This window comes from Chrysoperla carnea, chromosome 1, assembly GCF_905475395.1.
Source record: "Chrysoperla carnea chromosome 1, inChrCarn1.1, whole genome shotgun sequence".
Taxonomy (NCBI): Eukaryota; Metazoa; Arthropoda; class Insecta; order Neuroptera; family Chrysopidae; genus Chrysoperla; species Chrysoperla carnea.
In genome coordinates, this window is record NC_058337.1 from 7,062,375 (window position 1) to 7,079,032 (window position 16,658).

General features: G+C 30.7%; 1 protein-coding gene across 2 annotated transcripts in view; it reads left to right on the forward strand.

The window, feature by feature from the left end:
* The window catches only part of LOC123290922 (potassium channel subfamily K member 18), a 64,660-nt gene extending 52,469 nt beyond the window's left edge, over positions 1–12,191 (forward strand). The window contains exons 1-5 of one of the 2 annotated variants that reach the window (XM_044871304.1): positions 2,414–2,718; positions 4,314–5,440; positions 8,800–9,002; positions 11,391–11,456; positions 11,580–12,191. In XM_044871304.1, coding sequence (XP_044727239.1) covers positions 2,474–2,718; positions 4,314–5,440; positions 8,800–9,002; positions 11,391–11,456; positions 11,580–12,050 — 2,112 coding nt within the window. In that variant the 5' untranslated portion in view covers positions 2,414–2,473 and the 3' untranslated portion in view covers positions 12,051–12,191. Of the gene's footprint in view, positions 1–2,413; positions 2,719–4,313; positions 5,441–8,799; positions 9,003–11,390 lie in introns of those variants that run through there. The other variant, XM_044871305.1, reaches the window with a different exon arrangement.
* The last annotated feature ends 4,467 nt before the right edge of the window (positions 12,192–16,658 follow it).

Here is a 16,658-nt window from a genome sequence, read left to right on the forward strand (position 1 = left end):
CCTTACTCTACTATAATATGGATGTATTATACATAAAAACCTTCCTCTTGAATCACTCTATCTATTAAAAAAACCGCATCAAAATCCGTTGCGTAGTTTCAAAGATTTAAGCGTACATAGGGACATAGGGACATAGGGACAGGAAAAGCGACTTTGTTTTATAATATGTAGTGATAAGTCGAAAAATAATAAAGTTGCAAAAAAACAGCAAGTGTTTTTCTGGATAAAAAAAATCAACCCCTCCCCGTCTACCCAATCTCTACAAGTGCTATCGGCACAAACCGAGGTAAAAGTTTAAGGTTTTATGTATTAACTAGCTCCGATAGTATTTATATTATATTTATGGCTAGAATATAATGTATGATCCAACAGGTTGTTGTCTCAATAGGATCGATACACAACAATGCAGCAACACGCCGCGTCGCATTGACTTAACAAGCACAGAACAACAGCATAAACGTCTAAAACGTCTTAGACATAGATTTTAGTCGTCGCCGTTAAACGTACACTTACGTAAAGTATATCAAGGACTACCTACCGTCTAATAACGCTTTACGATACGTCAACAAACTTTCTTAACATATATAATAGTGTAATAGAAACTAAAAACTAACTCACTACTACTGACATCTTTTAAAATCACAAAAGTTATTTTAATGTTTTGTCTTTGTTGGTACAATAACATTATTATGTATATTCATTCTTGTTTAACATTTTCGTTATAAATACGTAAATGTATAAAGTGATATAATATTTACAAGAAATAATTCTGCTCATGAGTCGACAAGTTGAAAATGGTGAAAAATAGGAATAATACTTAATTAAAGAGAATTGAAAAAAATACACTCGAACCAGGACTCGAACTCGGACTTCTTGGATTCATGTCAAGAAGTCCGGATTATTTCTTTCAATTCTCTTTAATTAAGATTACTAGACAAGATATTTGTCAATATTTAGTTTACACTGTATGCATCATATTAAAAACATCAATAATAATCGAAGAGACCATGATGTAAATAAATATCGTATGCATGATTAAAAGTAAGCAAAAACAAAAACAAAATAATCGAAGAGACCATGATGTAAATAAATATCGTATGCATGATTAAAAGTAAACAAAAACAAAAACAAAAAGTAGAAATAATACTCTTAAAAATATGTGCTATAGCTTGTTAGATTCATAATGATGTCTAGAAAAATGAAAAAAAGGTATATAGTTTTTTGTCAATATTTCATAACGTATTAATATTTATGAAATTTTAAAAAAAAAGTTCTTAAAGAGGGAAATTTTTAATAAAAACTTCCGGAAGTCTCGGAATCAATCTCCATTATTTATAATTTTAATTTGTCGCTGAAAGTAGGTCTCTTGTATCATTTTTAGATTGTTGTAATAGCGTCAAAAACAAGTATCTTACACTAAATAATTTTTAAGTATTGTAATATTAAGGATGTTTCCTCGCCAGTAATAGAAAAAAATAAATTAGTAGATAAGGATCCGAATTTTTAGTATGTTATAGTTAACGAAATATATTATTGTTTAAAACAAAAATTTGGGTACCTTACCGTTCAATTAAGAAAGTTTTTATTAATTAACAAGTGAAAACAAACAATTGACTGAGTTAATTGTTGAAATACCATGCATAGTCAGTGTAGATTTCTTTATCACATTACACATACAAACATGTGACACATACATAACTGATAATCAAGTTTAGTACCTACATATTATAAAATTTCCGCCTAATTGGTGCCCTCACGGGTAAACAGTGATGTTTACGAAAAAATCTTTCAATCAAAAAATGTTTATTTTTTGATAAGGAACATTTTTTACATTTAAACTTTTGTTCTATCTCCAACGGTTTACAAGATGGATCCTACGGACCCAAGACCCAATTGACCTATGATGCTCATTTACGAACTCGACCTCACTTTTTACGTCCTGAGTACGTTGTAAAAATTTCAGCTCGATATATTTTTTCGTTCTTGAGTTATCGTGTCCACAGACGGACGGACGGATGGACGGACAACCGGAAATGGACTAATTAGGTGATTCTATGAACACCTATAGCAAAATTTTGTGAGTGGCATCATAATTTTTAAGCGTTACAAACTTGGGACTAAACTTAGTATACCATGCATATTACATGGTATACTAACATGCATATTACATGCATGGTATAAAAGATTGATTTTTAAAAATGTTTTACAGAAGAAAATAAAACATCTTACGTCAAAAACAGTTCAATAAAATGTTTTTACAAACTGAATAAATCATCATATACAACGCGACAGCGTTGCTACAACGGATGCAGGCGACTGCGTGTTCCCGCAGAAATTTATATATACATATCTCCTCAACGTATGTGTATTAATACATACAACGAACGTTACACACTGCGAAAAATTAGTTTGAACTATATTTATTTTTAACCGAACCTAGAGAATGTATTATTAGTTAATTTAGTTGGCCAGTATGGCGGATGAAAACACTGAAACTTGTGAAGATGAACAAAATACTACAATTACAACGAAATCATTAGTTACACCGGAACAAATATTAAATGCATCGGTGAATCGGAAACGGCGTAACATTACCAAAAAACGCTCACAAAGTTCAGGCTCAAATACTCGAATTGTGACACGTGATAAAACTCCAATACGTGAAACAAAACCACCAACGGAGGATGTTGAGGCAGTTGAAGATGATCAATGTAATAGGTGAGGAATTCTTCGATATTTTTTGGGCTTCATCAACTTATAGTTATTAAGGGGGTGGTTTATTTTAATGAATAAACGACATTATTCGAAATTTGATCAGATTTTTTTATTTTGAAGAAAGGAAACATGCTCATTTGCGTTTAGATTAACTGTTGTTAAAACTCTCCAAGATAGATTGTATACAAGCAATTTTATAGAATTTTGAGGAAAATTTGTTTAATAAGCGGTGAGTCTGTGACAGTAAAACTGCACTTTGCAACACTGCAATAACGGACGGATTTCGAAATTTTGCATATGAATCAATGCTATTTAACGATATGTGATAACGATAGGTGCAATATGGAGTAGGTGTACCAGGGTTTGTTCTGGCAGAAATATTTTTTTTTTTAATTTTTATATCACTACTATTATAAAACAAAGTCGCTTTTTCTGTCCCTATGTCCCTATGTACGCTTAAATCTTTGAAACTACGCAACGGATTTTGATGCGGTATTTTTTTAATAGATAGAGTGATTCAAGAGGAAGGTTTTTATGTATAATACATCCATATTATAGTAGATTAAGGGGTTGAAATAGGGGTTGAAAGGGGTATGCTTAAAAAAATAAAAAAGTTGTGCATCGATTAAGCTCAAATATTGACACGATATACAACCAGCTTCAAAGATCTATTGTTTTTATCTACTTTTAACCTTCGGAGGGTAGAAAGGTGTAGCGAGAAAGTGGGAAGGAATTATCGAATATTTACAAATATACCTAAGTGGGGTATCAAATAAAAGAGCATGACGTGTACATTACAAAACTGTTATCCCGCGCAAGGAAATGTGGAGGGAGGGGTGCAAGTGGGGATGTTGACCAGCAAAGCGGGTAGTTCACAGCTAGTTTTTAATAATTACAAGTATTTTTCACTTGGAAATTAGTTTATAAGAGATGATTTTATTGCAAATTTTATCTATTTTCAGTAAAATTTGGTGTGACAGCTCTAATCGTGGCAAAAAGGTCTATCACACCGATTTTTAATTTATAAAGAAAAGAAAATTTTACTCTAATCGCGGAATTACTTTTTTTTTAAAGTTGTTCGTTTTGAGTTCTACTTTCGAAATAGATCGATGTGACAGCTTAAAACATGACCAAAATATATGTCCCACCAGTTAAAAATAAAAAAAATCTTGACAAAAAATATTTCTGTCAGGATAATCACTGGTACACCTAGTTCATATTGTACCTATCGTTAAATAGTATTGACTCATATGCGAAATTTTGAAAAACGTGTTTTGCAGTTCAGTTTTACTGTCGCGGATTTCAGGGCTATAATATTCGTTATTTGGTGGTTCAGACATTCGGAATGATGTCTAGAAAAATGTGCCGTAGACGGTTTTTTTAGCACATAAACAATTTCAAAAGTTATAAACAATTAAAGATGATAAAAAATTTATTTCGATTTTCGCCCATATTTCTTAAACTATTAATATTTAAGAAGGGGTGGTTACCACCTCCTGGGTACCATATAACATTTAATCTAGAAGGTGAACAAATTTTAATCAAAATTTTCTTCGAAATCGGTATCCACCCGCTAACAACTTTTAATCGTTTTCCAGACTTCTCTTAGACGATTCGTCGACCGACAAAGAAAGTATTGAGAAATCAACAGAAAATGATGAAAAATCTAAAGAAAATGATGAGAAATCTAAAGAAAATGAAAATTCTGTTAGTGTTAGGCCGGCAAGACCAACTCGTAGACGCAGTCGTGAAATAAATAAAACTGATTTAAAAAATGACAATCAACAATTAAATAAAAATGAAACTCAACAAAACAATCATCAAAATTCAAGTATCGCTGAGAAATCATTACAAAAAAAAGAACCGTCAAGTGATGTATTACAATTATTAAATACAGCCAAAAGAAGTTTATCACAATCAAAAGCCGATTCACGTTCCAGAAAGCCAACTGTTGAAAAGAAAGCGATCATCAAACGAAGCCAATCCACTCCACGTGAAATAATAACATTCGATGATGCTGATTTAATTGAAAGTTTTAAAAAAGCACAACGGTTGAGTGCAGAAGTTGGTACTTCCAAACTTGGATATCCTTCATCAATATCCTCGTCATCATCACGTGAAACACTATCAACCGAACACAATTCAGAAGAAGATGAACAAACTAGATTAGAAAATAAATTAAAATTATTACAACAACAATCTGAATTAAAAGAAAAGTTAAAATTAATTAAACAGGCACAAAGTGAAAAGCAATCATTACAAGATCAAACACAATCAATTCAAGGAACTGATAAAACGCAAAAGCGTAAAATATTTAGAAATTTTATAAAAGAGGCTTGGTCTACATGGAAAGAATTTTTAATTGACAATCAAGACGATTATCGAATAATAAATTCATTACGAAATCGTTGTCTTGGTCATATTATGACAATGTTGATACTTTGTGGTTTAGGTGCCTTTATATTTCGTTTTACGGAAGGTGCTTTTGAGAATTTTTATAAATGTGGTGTGAAACGTGTTAAACGTGATTTTATTGATACGTTATGGTTGTCTAGTCATAATTTACGTGAAGATGATTGGAAATCATTGGCACGTAGAAAATTAATGGATTTTGAGGAACAATTACATACCGCTCATGAAGCTGGTATGCACTCATATAGTGGACAACGATCATGGAGTTTTTTAAATTCGATTGTATATTGTCTGACTATAGTTACCACGATTGGTGAGCATTGCTTTCATATGTACCTATTTAATGTAGGAAACGAAACCGAAAAATCAGTCAATAAAATCAGTGAAGTTACAAACTGACCCCAAAGTTTGTGACTTTTGATTTTTTTATTCATTCATTCGATAGGGGGGCTGTTTTCAGTGGCGTGCATTACATATAGATAAAAAGACACTGTCTACCCTACATAATTCAGATAAATATGTATTCGCTCCGTGCGTGTGTTTCGTTTCCATGGTAACGATACACTACTTTAATTATAGAATTGTATGGATGCATATATAATTGTATGGATTGCATTTATGACTTACATTGAAAATTTAATATTATTGTCTCACAAATTTAAATAAATAATTATGATAATTTACATTTTAAAAATAATATTTGTGCAATTTGATTTCTTATTTTCACAATTTTTAATGCATTAAGTTTAATTAATTCGGGTTTTACAATAATTTTAATTTGACATTTCTATAACATTAACATGTAAAGAACTGCAAATTAGTTATAACAGCCCCCTTTAACGCCAAAATTTTTCACTGGAAGCGCTGGCATCGATTTTATTGTCCCTACCATGACTACGCACACAACGAATAATCTTATTCTGATATCTAATATTATTTATTTACGAGTTCTATCAATAAACAAAAAATCTTAACGGGTATCATCTATAATTGTATACGACACACAGATTATGCCAGCTCGTTCATTGAATTTTAAGTAACTTCGTATTGCGCTGCACTAGCGCTGCTGAGTGTCTCCTGGCAAAGACACGAGCTATTCTTGCCTAAATTTTTATATGTGAGCACTCATAGTCATACGTGTACTTTATGCGTTCCACACATAAGAACGCATAGAATAGACAATGTCTATTTACAACACGACAAATTACGACATTTACCGAAGTAGCTTGATTTTTTATTCATTTAAATACACCTTCAAGTTTGATTGATCATTTGATCTCCATAATTCATATACGAAATTCACTAAGAAACTTGTTCCGATGGTGCGTGTATAGAAAAAATAAAAAATTATGCGTTTTCAATCTTTCAATGACAAAAAACAAGTGACCATTAAAGGTCGTTGTACACCGGATTTGCAATTAATACAAATTAAATGTAAAGTGAACCGTAAATTCAATACAAAACAATCTGATTCATATTATTGACTGACAGGTTGCAAACACAGCAATTATTTGTTTTGCTTCTCTTGTCTACTCTTTACATAAAATTATCTGGAGCGACACCGGTTACAACGATATTCATAATTTTTTTACGGTCGAAAAAAACACGATCAATCTGTAAACACTTAGAAAGCTTTCCATAAGTATCACACCTTTCCATCTCTTTCCTCTTTCCATCTCTATTTTTTTACCTCTTTTTATTATAACATCTCAATAATAAAATTATCTTTTGTTTGAAAATAAACAAAAATTCTAATTTCTATTTCTTTAAATATTATTAATTATATTATTATATTATAATATGATAATATGATAATATTTTAATAATTAAAGTATATTATATTTTATTATAAAATTATTTAAAAAAAAATATAATTAATATAACGATGAATCCAAGAAGTCCGGGGTTCGAGTGTATTTTTCTCAATTCTCTTTAATTAAAATTACTAGACAAGATATTTGTCAATATTTAGTTTACGTTGTATGTGTCATATTAAAAACATCAAATATAATCGAATAGACCATGATGTAAATAAATTTCGTATGCATGATTAAAAGTAAACAAAAAACAATAAGTAATAAAAAAAATATAATTAATATAACGATGAGATTCAAAACAATTTTTTCTGGAGTATTTATTTATTTTTATATCATTTACAATTTATTTAGTATTTTCTATATGATTTTTAGTAAATAAATATTTTTTCTAAAATATTAAATGAAATTTGGGGGGAGGAGTGGTCGCCTCGGTCGAGGATAAGTTTTTGGGACTATTCACCTTGGATTTTGGAACAATATAACTCGCCTCGCATCGCTTAGTAACGAGGATTAAAATTTTGAATCTCGCCTTGCCTCGCCTCGTGCCTTGAAGACCGAGGCTACGAGGCGAGTCGAGGCGAGATTAATAGTGAAAACAAACAATTAATTGAGTTAATTTTTGAAATACCCTATATAGAAAGTGTTGAATTCATCAGTGCTTAAATTATTTTTTATAAAGTAGAATTAAAAAAAAAACAACACAATTATGGCGGCCGTCCTTCCGCCATGTATTTGTTTTTCAAAAATTTTTTTGAAAAGTATTTTCTACAATTTTTTTTTCATTTTTCGAGAATATTTTACAAGATCACTGGTTGAAGCTACCTGCAAATTTTCAACTATCTATCATTTACAGTTTTGGAGAAAATGGACACCAAAATTTTTGAAAAGACTCCTGAGATGTTTACGAAAAAATGTTTCAAACAAAAGTTGTTTAATTTTTTTATAAGGAACATTTTTTTACATTAAACTTTTGATGTATCTCTAACGTTTTAAAAGATGGCTCCAGCCTCACTTTTTACGTCCTGAGTACGATATAAAAATTTCTGCTTGATATCTCTTTTTTTTTTGTGAGTTATCTTGTCCACAGACGGACCGACAGACAACCGGAAAGGAAATAGACTCTTTAGGTGATGATGAGCACCAAAATTTTGTTCGTAGCATCACTAATTTTTAATCGTTAAAAACTTGGGCCTAACAATATACTTTGATATACCATGTGTGTTTGTACCATCTAGGCATATACATATCTGTAGTATGACAAAATACATCCGTTTAGTAATGCATCTAAGCGAGAGGTATTATATACATGTATTGTAAGACTACAGATACCTTACGACAGACCTTTTGTTGTATGCATGCAGAGAGTGGGAGTTTTGTTTCATACTTACTAGTTATCTGTAACTAAAAAACTCCCACTCTCCAAGCGTCTTCCAACTAATGTTCAATACATGTATATAATACCTCTCGCTTAGATGCATTACTAAACGGATGTATTCTGTCATACTACAGATATGTATATGCCTAGATGGTACAAACACACATGGTATAATACATATATATACAGGGTATATAAATTGAGGGGTAAGGCCATTATTTAAAGATAAACATTAGTTAGATATTAAATAATTTAGATTAATTATTTTCCGAAATTTGATTTATCATCAATCCTCATTTTCTCATAAAAAATTATTCTAAAATTTAAGAAGACGAATGTGGAATGAACAGTTCGTTTGTCATAACCTCGCATACGAAACATACCTACCTATACCTATACAAAAAAACTTTATTCGAATTATGGAATTTATTTCAAAATGGCCAAAGCATAAGTTAATTGATATTTTTTTATTATTTATAGGATATGGTCATATAACGCCTGCCACAACTACTGGTCGAGCAATTACAATCATTTATGCAATATTCGGTATTCCAATGTTTCTGATTTTGCTGGCAGATTTTGGCAAATTATTTACTCGATGTATTAAATTTGTATGGGCATTTGTAAGAAGATTATATTACACGGGGAGCTGTCGAAAAGTTCGAAAAAATGAAAATTTACAGGTAATATTCGATGAAATTAATTTTGTTTCCTTTAGCCATTTCCGACAGTGTCAATTTTATTTTCAGAATACTAAAAAATTAAAACAATACTATAATCAAATCATTAATGAAATTCCATTAATTAGTCTAATAAAATTGAATAGAATATATGTACTTAATAAAGAAAAAATTAATGCATCTTTGAAATTTTCCATAGTTGTTTATTACACTTTTTTTATACCAAATGAGACAGATATTTATTTATACCTGGATTTCTGAGACACTAGGTAAGTGGAATACCTCTATAAGTGAGACAATTTGCAAGCCCCTTGACGTCTCACTTAACCAGGTTTCACTGTATAACAAAAATTGACCGTTTGAGGCTGGAATCGATTTTGGTTTTACGGCGTTTATTTTTTCGCCCAATTTTCTACCTTTCAAGGTGACATTTTACCTACTAATGTAACTTTTTAAATATGCAAAATTTGATAATAGTTTCAAAAAAAATATTAGAAACATTGCTCTTAACAATTTCTGTCTTAATCATTTTTCACGTAGAATCGATATTAATTTCCGGTTCGGACGGGTCATTAAATTTTCTGGGCTATTTAATTTACGTTTAATCATTTCCGAGAAAAATAACCAAATAAATTAATAAAAAATCAATAAATTTATCCAATGACAGAACACTTAGAAATAGAAGGATTAATTTTTATTAAACCCCAAATTTAATAACACATTTTATTTAACGCTTCTGGATCGTGAAGTTGTCATCAAATCCAAGTATAACTCAGGTGATTTTCTAAAATAATATTCTAATACACAAATTAAAGACATTCACAGAAAAACCATTTTCACGTATTTTTACGTAAATCACAAATCCATCATGTGCAAAAAAAATCGTTCAAGTAAGATTAAAAATGATGTTTAAGTTATGTTAAATAAAGAGAAGGAAGACCCTACCAGAAGTAGGGTAGACTTTTGTCCCACTCTGTGTGCGTAAATCGAAAAGGGACAAGTTCGCATGTATATGATTTTGTTTAGTACACTCAGACAAACATTTTACACCGGCTCCCATAAAAATCAAATTCCGAGGAGACAAATCCTTGATCAAATGATTCATTTACTACAGTAAAATGGTACACATTCACTCTTATAAATTTACATAAAATAGAATAAGTCTTCTTCAAAATTGATTAAATCGATTCTTGTCTTGACATGTAACTCACTTTTAAACCACTTTGATTTTTTTTAGAAAAAGCGCAGGTGGATTCGTGATTGACGTAAAAAATATGTTTATATGATGCTCACACTGAAAAAAAATTATTAATATCAACCGATATGAGGTTGTCTCAACCTCATCGCGAGATCAAATATGGCGAATGGGGCCACGAATGTGCTACAACTACTGTACGGAGTTGACTGGTGAAGTTGGCACAATCGCATGAGTTGTTTGTATGAAAGTAATATACTGTCTAACAAATTTCAAATATTGTTGTTTTCAAATGCAATATAATTTTAAATAATCTTTTTTTGATTGGTTCTACTACTTATAAATATTATAAAAAAAAATACTGATGTGATTGTCACAACCACATACGCAGGTTTACTGCGTTTATTATTAAAAAAATTAGATTTCTTCGCGTCGGATTTGAACCAGCGATATTTGGATTACTATTGATTTTAGAACACCGCTGTACCCACTGCGATACTGATGGTTGTTATATACTTATAAAAATATCCTATATATTATAAAAATGATCAATAAGTTTATTTCAAACTCTTTGTAAATTAGTAACAACAATCTTCATATTCCCATTCTATTGTAAATACAAATATTTAGCTGGACTTGTTCCAATCATTATTAAATTGTTTGAAATTATTTTTACTTTATTTCAATATGAAACGGCCAACTTCGGTATGAGGTTGTCATTACTTTTTTTTCAGTGTTCGTTCTTTAATATTTTTACACCATTTTTAGCAAAAAATTGCTAAACAGAAATTTAAGGATGTTCCCTCGGCAATAATAGAAAAAATAAATTAGTAGATAAGGATCCGAATTTTTAGTATGTTATAGTTAACGAAATATATTATTGTATAAAACAAAAATTTGGGTATCTTACCGTTCAATTAAGAGAGTTTTTATTAATTAAAAATACACTAAATAACATAACCTGTTATGAGGATGGTATGTTATTTAGTGTATTTTTAATTAATAAAAACTCTCTTAATTGATCGGTAAGATACCCAAATTTTTGTTTTATACAATAATATATTTCATTAACTATAACATACTAAAAATTCGGATCATTATCTACTAATTTATTTTTTTCTATTACTGGCGAGGGAACATCCTTAACCACTTAAAATAATAATATAGATAATTTTTGTTATTTCTTTTGTGTGTAGGACGTCATGAAGGGAGTACAAATGGTATATGAAATAGCGACATTCCGGCGTCCATCACAACTGAATGTTGAGGATATTGAAATTACACAACAAGCTGGTCCAACTTTAGGTAGTCCTCCAATGGCATCATCAGACGGATCAATTCAATCCAAAGCCACATTTTTGAATGTTGATGGTGCAATACCAAAGACACCCAATACACCAGGTGGTGAAAATACACCATGTACACCAGCCCCATCAAATTTTGCCGTAGATGATGAATTCAATTTACCAGTTTCGGTGGCCATATTTATTTTACTTTTATACATTGTTTGTGGTGCTCTCATATATTGGATGTGGGAGAATTGGAGTTTCTTTGAATCGTTTTATTTCGTTTTCATATCAATGTCCACGATTGGATTTGGTGACTTTGTACCACAACATCCAATGTATATGATGGCATCCATACTTTATTTAGTATTTGGCTTAGCATTGACATCTATGTGCATAAATGTTGTACAAGTGAAATTAAGTGACACATTTAGACAAGCATCGGCTAAAATTGGGGCAACCATTGGTCTAGCAATGGCTGAGGATGACGGTAGCATAACTCAACAACCTCAAACAGAACTAGCTGAAGTTCATACCGCTGCTAAAAAAGAAACCAAATTTGACAGTTAAAACACACATCAAGTTATTATTTAAATATATAGTCTAATTAACAAGCACCATTTTGGGACGAACCTATTCTATTTCCCGGAAAATTATGATCAAATCATTTAATTCAACATTATTCAAACAATTTAATAACAACAAGTGAAAGCAAACAATTGACTGAGTTAATTGTTGAAATACCATGCATAGTCAGTGTTGATTTCTTTATCACATTACACATACAAACATGTGACACATACATAACTGATAATCAAGTATAGTACATATTATAAAATTTACGCCTAATTGGCGCCCTCACGAATAAACAGTGATGTTTACGAAAAAATGTTTCAAACAAAAGTTGTTTAATTTTTGATAAGGAACATTTTTTATATTTAAACTTTTGTTCTATCTCTAGCGGTTTACTAGATGGGTCTTACGGAACCAAGACCCAATTGACCTATGATGCTCATTTACGAACTCGACCTCACTTTTTACGTCCTGAGTACGCTGTAAAAATTTCAGCTCAATATCTTTTTTCGTTTTTGAGTTATCGTGTCCACAGACGGACGGACGGACGGACAACCGGAAATGGACTAATTAGATGATTTTATGAACACCTATGACAAAATTTTTTTCCTAGCATCATTATTTTTAAGCGTTACAAACTTTGGACTAAACTTAATATACTATGTATATTTCATATATACATGGTATATAAAGTGACGCAAAATTTGGTTTTTGGCAAATATCTCAGAAACAATTTAAGATATTCAAAATTTAACGAGCTGGTTTTCTATTATAAATATTGATGGTAGAGTTCCGGGAGGTGGACTTCTTTTAGCAAATTTCTTGCTCCTTAAGGATTTATGTATTAAAAGTTTCGAATCAAATGAATGAGTTTCGAAGTTCCGAATGACGATGAGTTTCAAATCAAAATGGTCCTTCTTGATTAGACCAATAGGTAATATGGGAACATTGTAGGTATATATGAGAAATTTCGAATTCATCCAACGTTTTGAAGGTGGTCAAAATCATGTTCAAAGATTCCGTTACATACTAACATACATATGAAGGTAATAAAAATCTGTTAAAAATAAAAGGATTAGAAAAAAGATAACAGAAAATTATTAATTTTTGAGTTTTTTTCATAGCATAAACTCAACGGCTTGTACTGTTTTATTATAATTTAGCTAATATAAATAAATATTTAATTGTTTAAAGCCAAAAAACAAAAAATAATTATATTATATCATCATTTAAACAAAAAAACAAAAAAACAAAATTACACACCAGCCGGAAAACAAACCCGGGACCTACTGATATACTGTTTGGTACGTTGCCACTCCGTCACTTCTAATATACGTAAGTTACTCAATTATTTGTGCAACATCTTATACTATCGGCATGTTTTTGTGTATATTATACATAAACAGGTTCACACTGCTCAATAATGTGAAACAAATTTCTAAATGATCTAAAAATATTAAAAACTTAATACTTAATAATTTTAAAGTTTGATGTAACAATTAAAGTTTCGTTGACTGAATAATTTGTAAATAAAATATAAAAAACATGTTAAAATGCTGTATTCTAAATATTTATATTTGAAAGTTGTACAAAAAAATAAATACTGCATCAAGTTGCATATTTTTGTTATTGTAAAGTAGAAAATCAGTCATTGACGTGATTAATTTTCGCATGGATAATTTTTGCAGGATCCCTTTTAATACATACTCCTGAACGTAAAAGTGCAGGTTGCTGGTGGGTAAGACGTTTTTAACTTCCCGCTAAGAAAATAGGGAAGTTATTGTTTTCACCCCGTTTTGCCAAAATCGAGTTTTCATCAGATCTCGACGTTTTAAGGTGTCAGGAAGCTTTCCTGACTACTTCCGCGAGGGTGTCTGTATGGCTGTATGTATGTATGAGTGTGTGTGTGTGTGTGTGTGTGTGTGTGTGTGTGTGTGTGTGTGCGTGTGTGTGTGTGTGTATGTAAACCTCTCATAACTTTTGAACGGCTTGTCCGATTTGATCGCGGTTGGTGCCACTCGAAAGGGCTTGACCAAACTTAGATTTTGAGGCCTATTTGGCTCTCAACATCAAAAAACCACGTCGATCACCACCAGTCCGGTCAAAATCGGTTGATTCGTTCGTGAGTTATCGTTGACGAAAGAAAACCCAAAAAAGCGTTTTTTCGGAATAACCTCAAAATTTTTTGTTCTATCAATTGAAACTTAAAGATTCTTCATGAAGCTTCAAAAACTGCGTCGAATGTCACCAACCGTTTGTTTTTCATTGTTTTTCGCTAAACAATGAAAAGTTGAGTCAATACTTAGCGGGAAGTTACAGGGATGACCTGCAGGGTCAACCGTTTTCCAAATTTTTTTAAACAAAAATTGACAAAAAATGTTCTTAGAATTTTTGAAAGTTAGTTAGAAAGTCCAAAAAATGTCATCTAAACTATCGAAACCGTTTTTTAATCATTCATTTAATTAAAAATTTTATGTTAAAGTTCAAATTTTAGCAAGGTAGGTAACATAAACATCTTTTATGAATGGTTTTGAATCCAAAGACGTTATATACATAGAGAACACTAGGGATCTGATAGCCTGTACGTGGATGCGATATGATGATGCGAAAGAAGGCAGTTAGTAAGTTCCCCTATGTCCCTGTCATAGTCATATGTCATAATCATATGATGCATAGAGATTTTGTGTTTGTTATCATATTTGTTTTGTACAAAGAGGTTATATACAGTTTTGTATTATTTTTTCTGAAAAATGAAAAAGTATTTAATATGCAGATTTGCAAATTCTTCAATATGTGGCCGCAGTTTATTCTAAGTACACAATATACTAAGTACAAAATTTGTTTTTTCATAAATATTGTAATTGAAATATTGATAGATGAAAGTGCACTTAAATTTAAATATCTAATAATTAAACTCAATTAAACTTTTAGTAAATTTTATTAAAAATTAAACTGTTTATATTGTGTTTGTTATGTAAATAAAGGTTCCTTTTACGTTTCTACTTTTTGAATAACTTTTAATTAATGTATTAAATAATATTCCATAAATCGTTTTTTAACTATTTATTTAATAGCAATAATACAAACAATATGTAGCCAATGACATATAGATTAGACAATAACACAGGGGAACTCACTGGCAGCCTTCTCTGTCATTCAGCATATCATAAGTTTTGGGCTCTGGCGTTCTCTAGTTGTATACACTCTTTGATATACTATAAATCATGGAGGTTATAAAGAAGGAGAACGATCGCAATAGAAAATATTGTCCCCAAAATATAGACAAAAAAAAGTGAGGCGCTGGGATCGCTAAGTTGTCTCATTAAATGCGGGCTGTTGTGCGCTAATATACTACTTACCGACGACAGCGCGGCTGGTGGCTGAAAAATGAACTATAAATTCTACAAATAATCAGGGACAGGTGCGCTAATGCTTTAGCACGTAGCGATCGTTCTCCTTCTTTATAACCTCCATGCAATAAATTGTCATAACAGATGGCGTCAAGATTCATGGCACACGATTCTGAAGTGTTTTAATATCAAAATTTTTTAAGCTAGTGTGTTTATTGCAAAACACTTTTAAATGTAAATATTTTATTATAAGAATCATTGTTTTGGTTCCTACAATCGATTCAACGTGTTTTTGGTACATCGAAAAATTTACTGTAAGTGTCTATTGCATTTTAAGTGCTTGATTGTTAATTGTTAAGAGAGCGAACGAAAAACCACCCAACAATAACAATTTTCTGTTTTATATATGCTAGGAAGTTGGGATTTTCACCAATCAACTCGGAATAAATGCGTTTTTTTAAATTTTACGAATTATAACTCGAAAACTGGATGGTTTAGAGAAAAATGTCCAAGAACATTTTTTGTTGATAATTCAGTTAATATTATTTATTTGTTTACAAAAAATTAGTTTAAACAATATCCTACCGGGTTACCCACTGGCAACTTGCATTTTTACGTTCAGGAGCATGTTTTAAAAGGGATCCTCCAAAAATTTTCCATGCGAAAATTAATCATGCTCAATGAAGGATTTTGGCAGGTCTAAAATGTATATTTTTGTATGTGATAAATGTTTGAAGAAAAAATAAATAAATATATTAATCTTATTAAGTTAAATTAATAATTAAAAAACATTATTATCATATCAAATACAGTAGAATCTCGATAAGTTAAAGTCCAAGGGAAACACAAAATATTTTAAGTTATAGAGGTTTTAAGTTATCAAGAGTCTATGTTAGGTAAAGGTTAATATAGAGGTATGTACATGTTTCTATGTACGCTAGTTAATATAGAGGTATGTACATGTTTCTATGTAGTTACTGAGGGCCTACACAGAGATTATTTATTTAAGTTATAGAGGTTGCGTATTTTAAGTTATAGAGGTTTTGGGCTCTGATGGGAAGGGAACATAGTATTTTTTGAAGTAACAGAGGTTTTTATGTTACCGAGGTTTAAGTTATCGAGATTCTACTGTATATAAAAAAAAAAAACAAATGTTTTCAAACATGTCCGTGTTCTAAATGTGTTACAAAATTTCTAAAAATTTACAGTACTGGTTCAATAATGCTAAATAATTTATCAACAAGCAAAAGTAAAC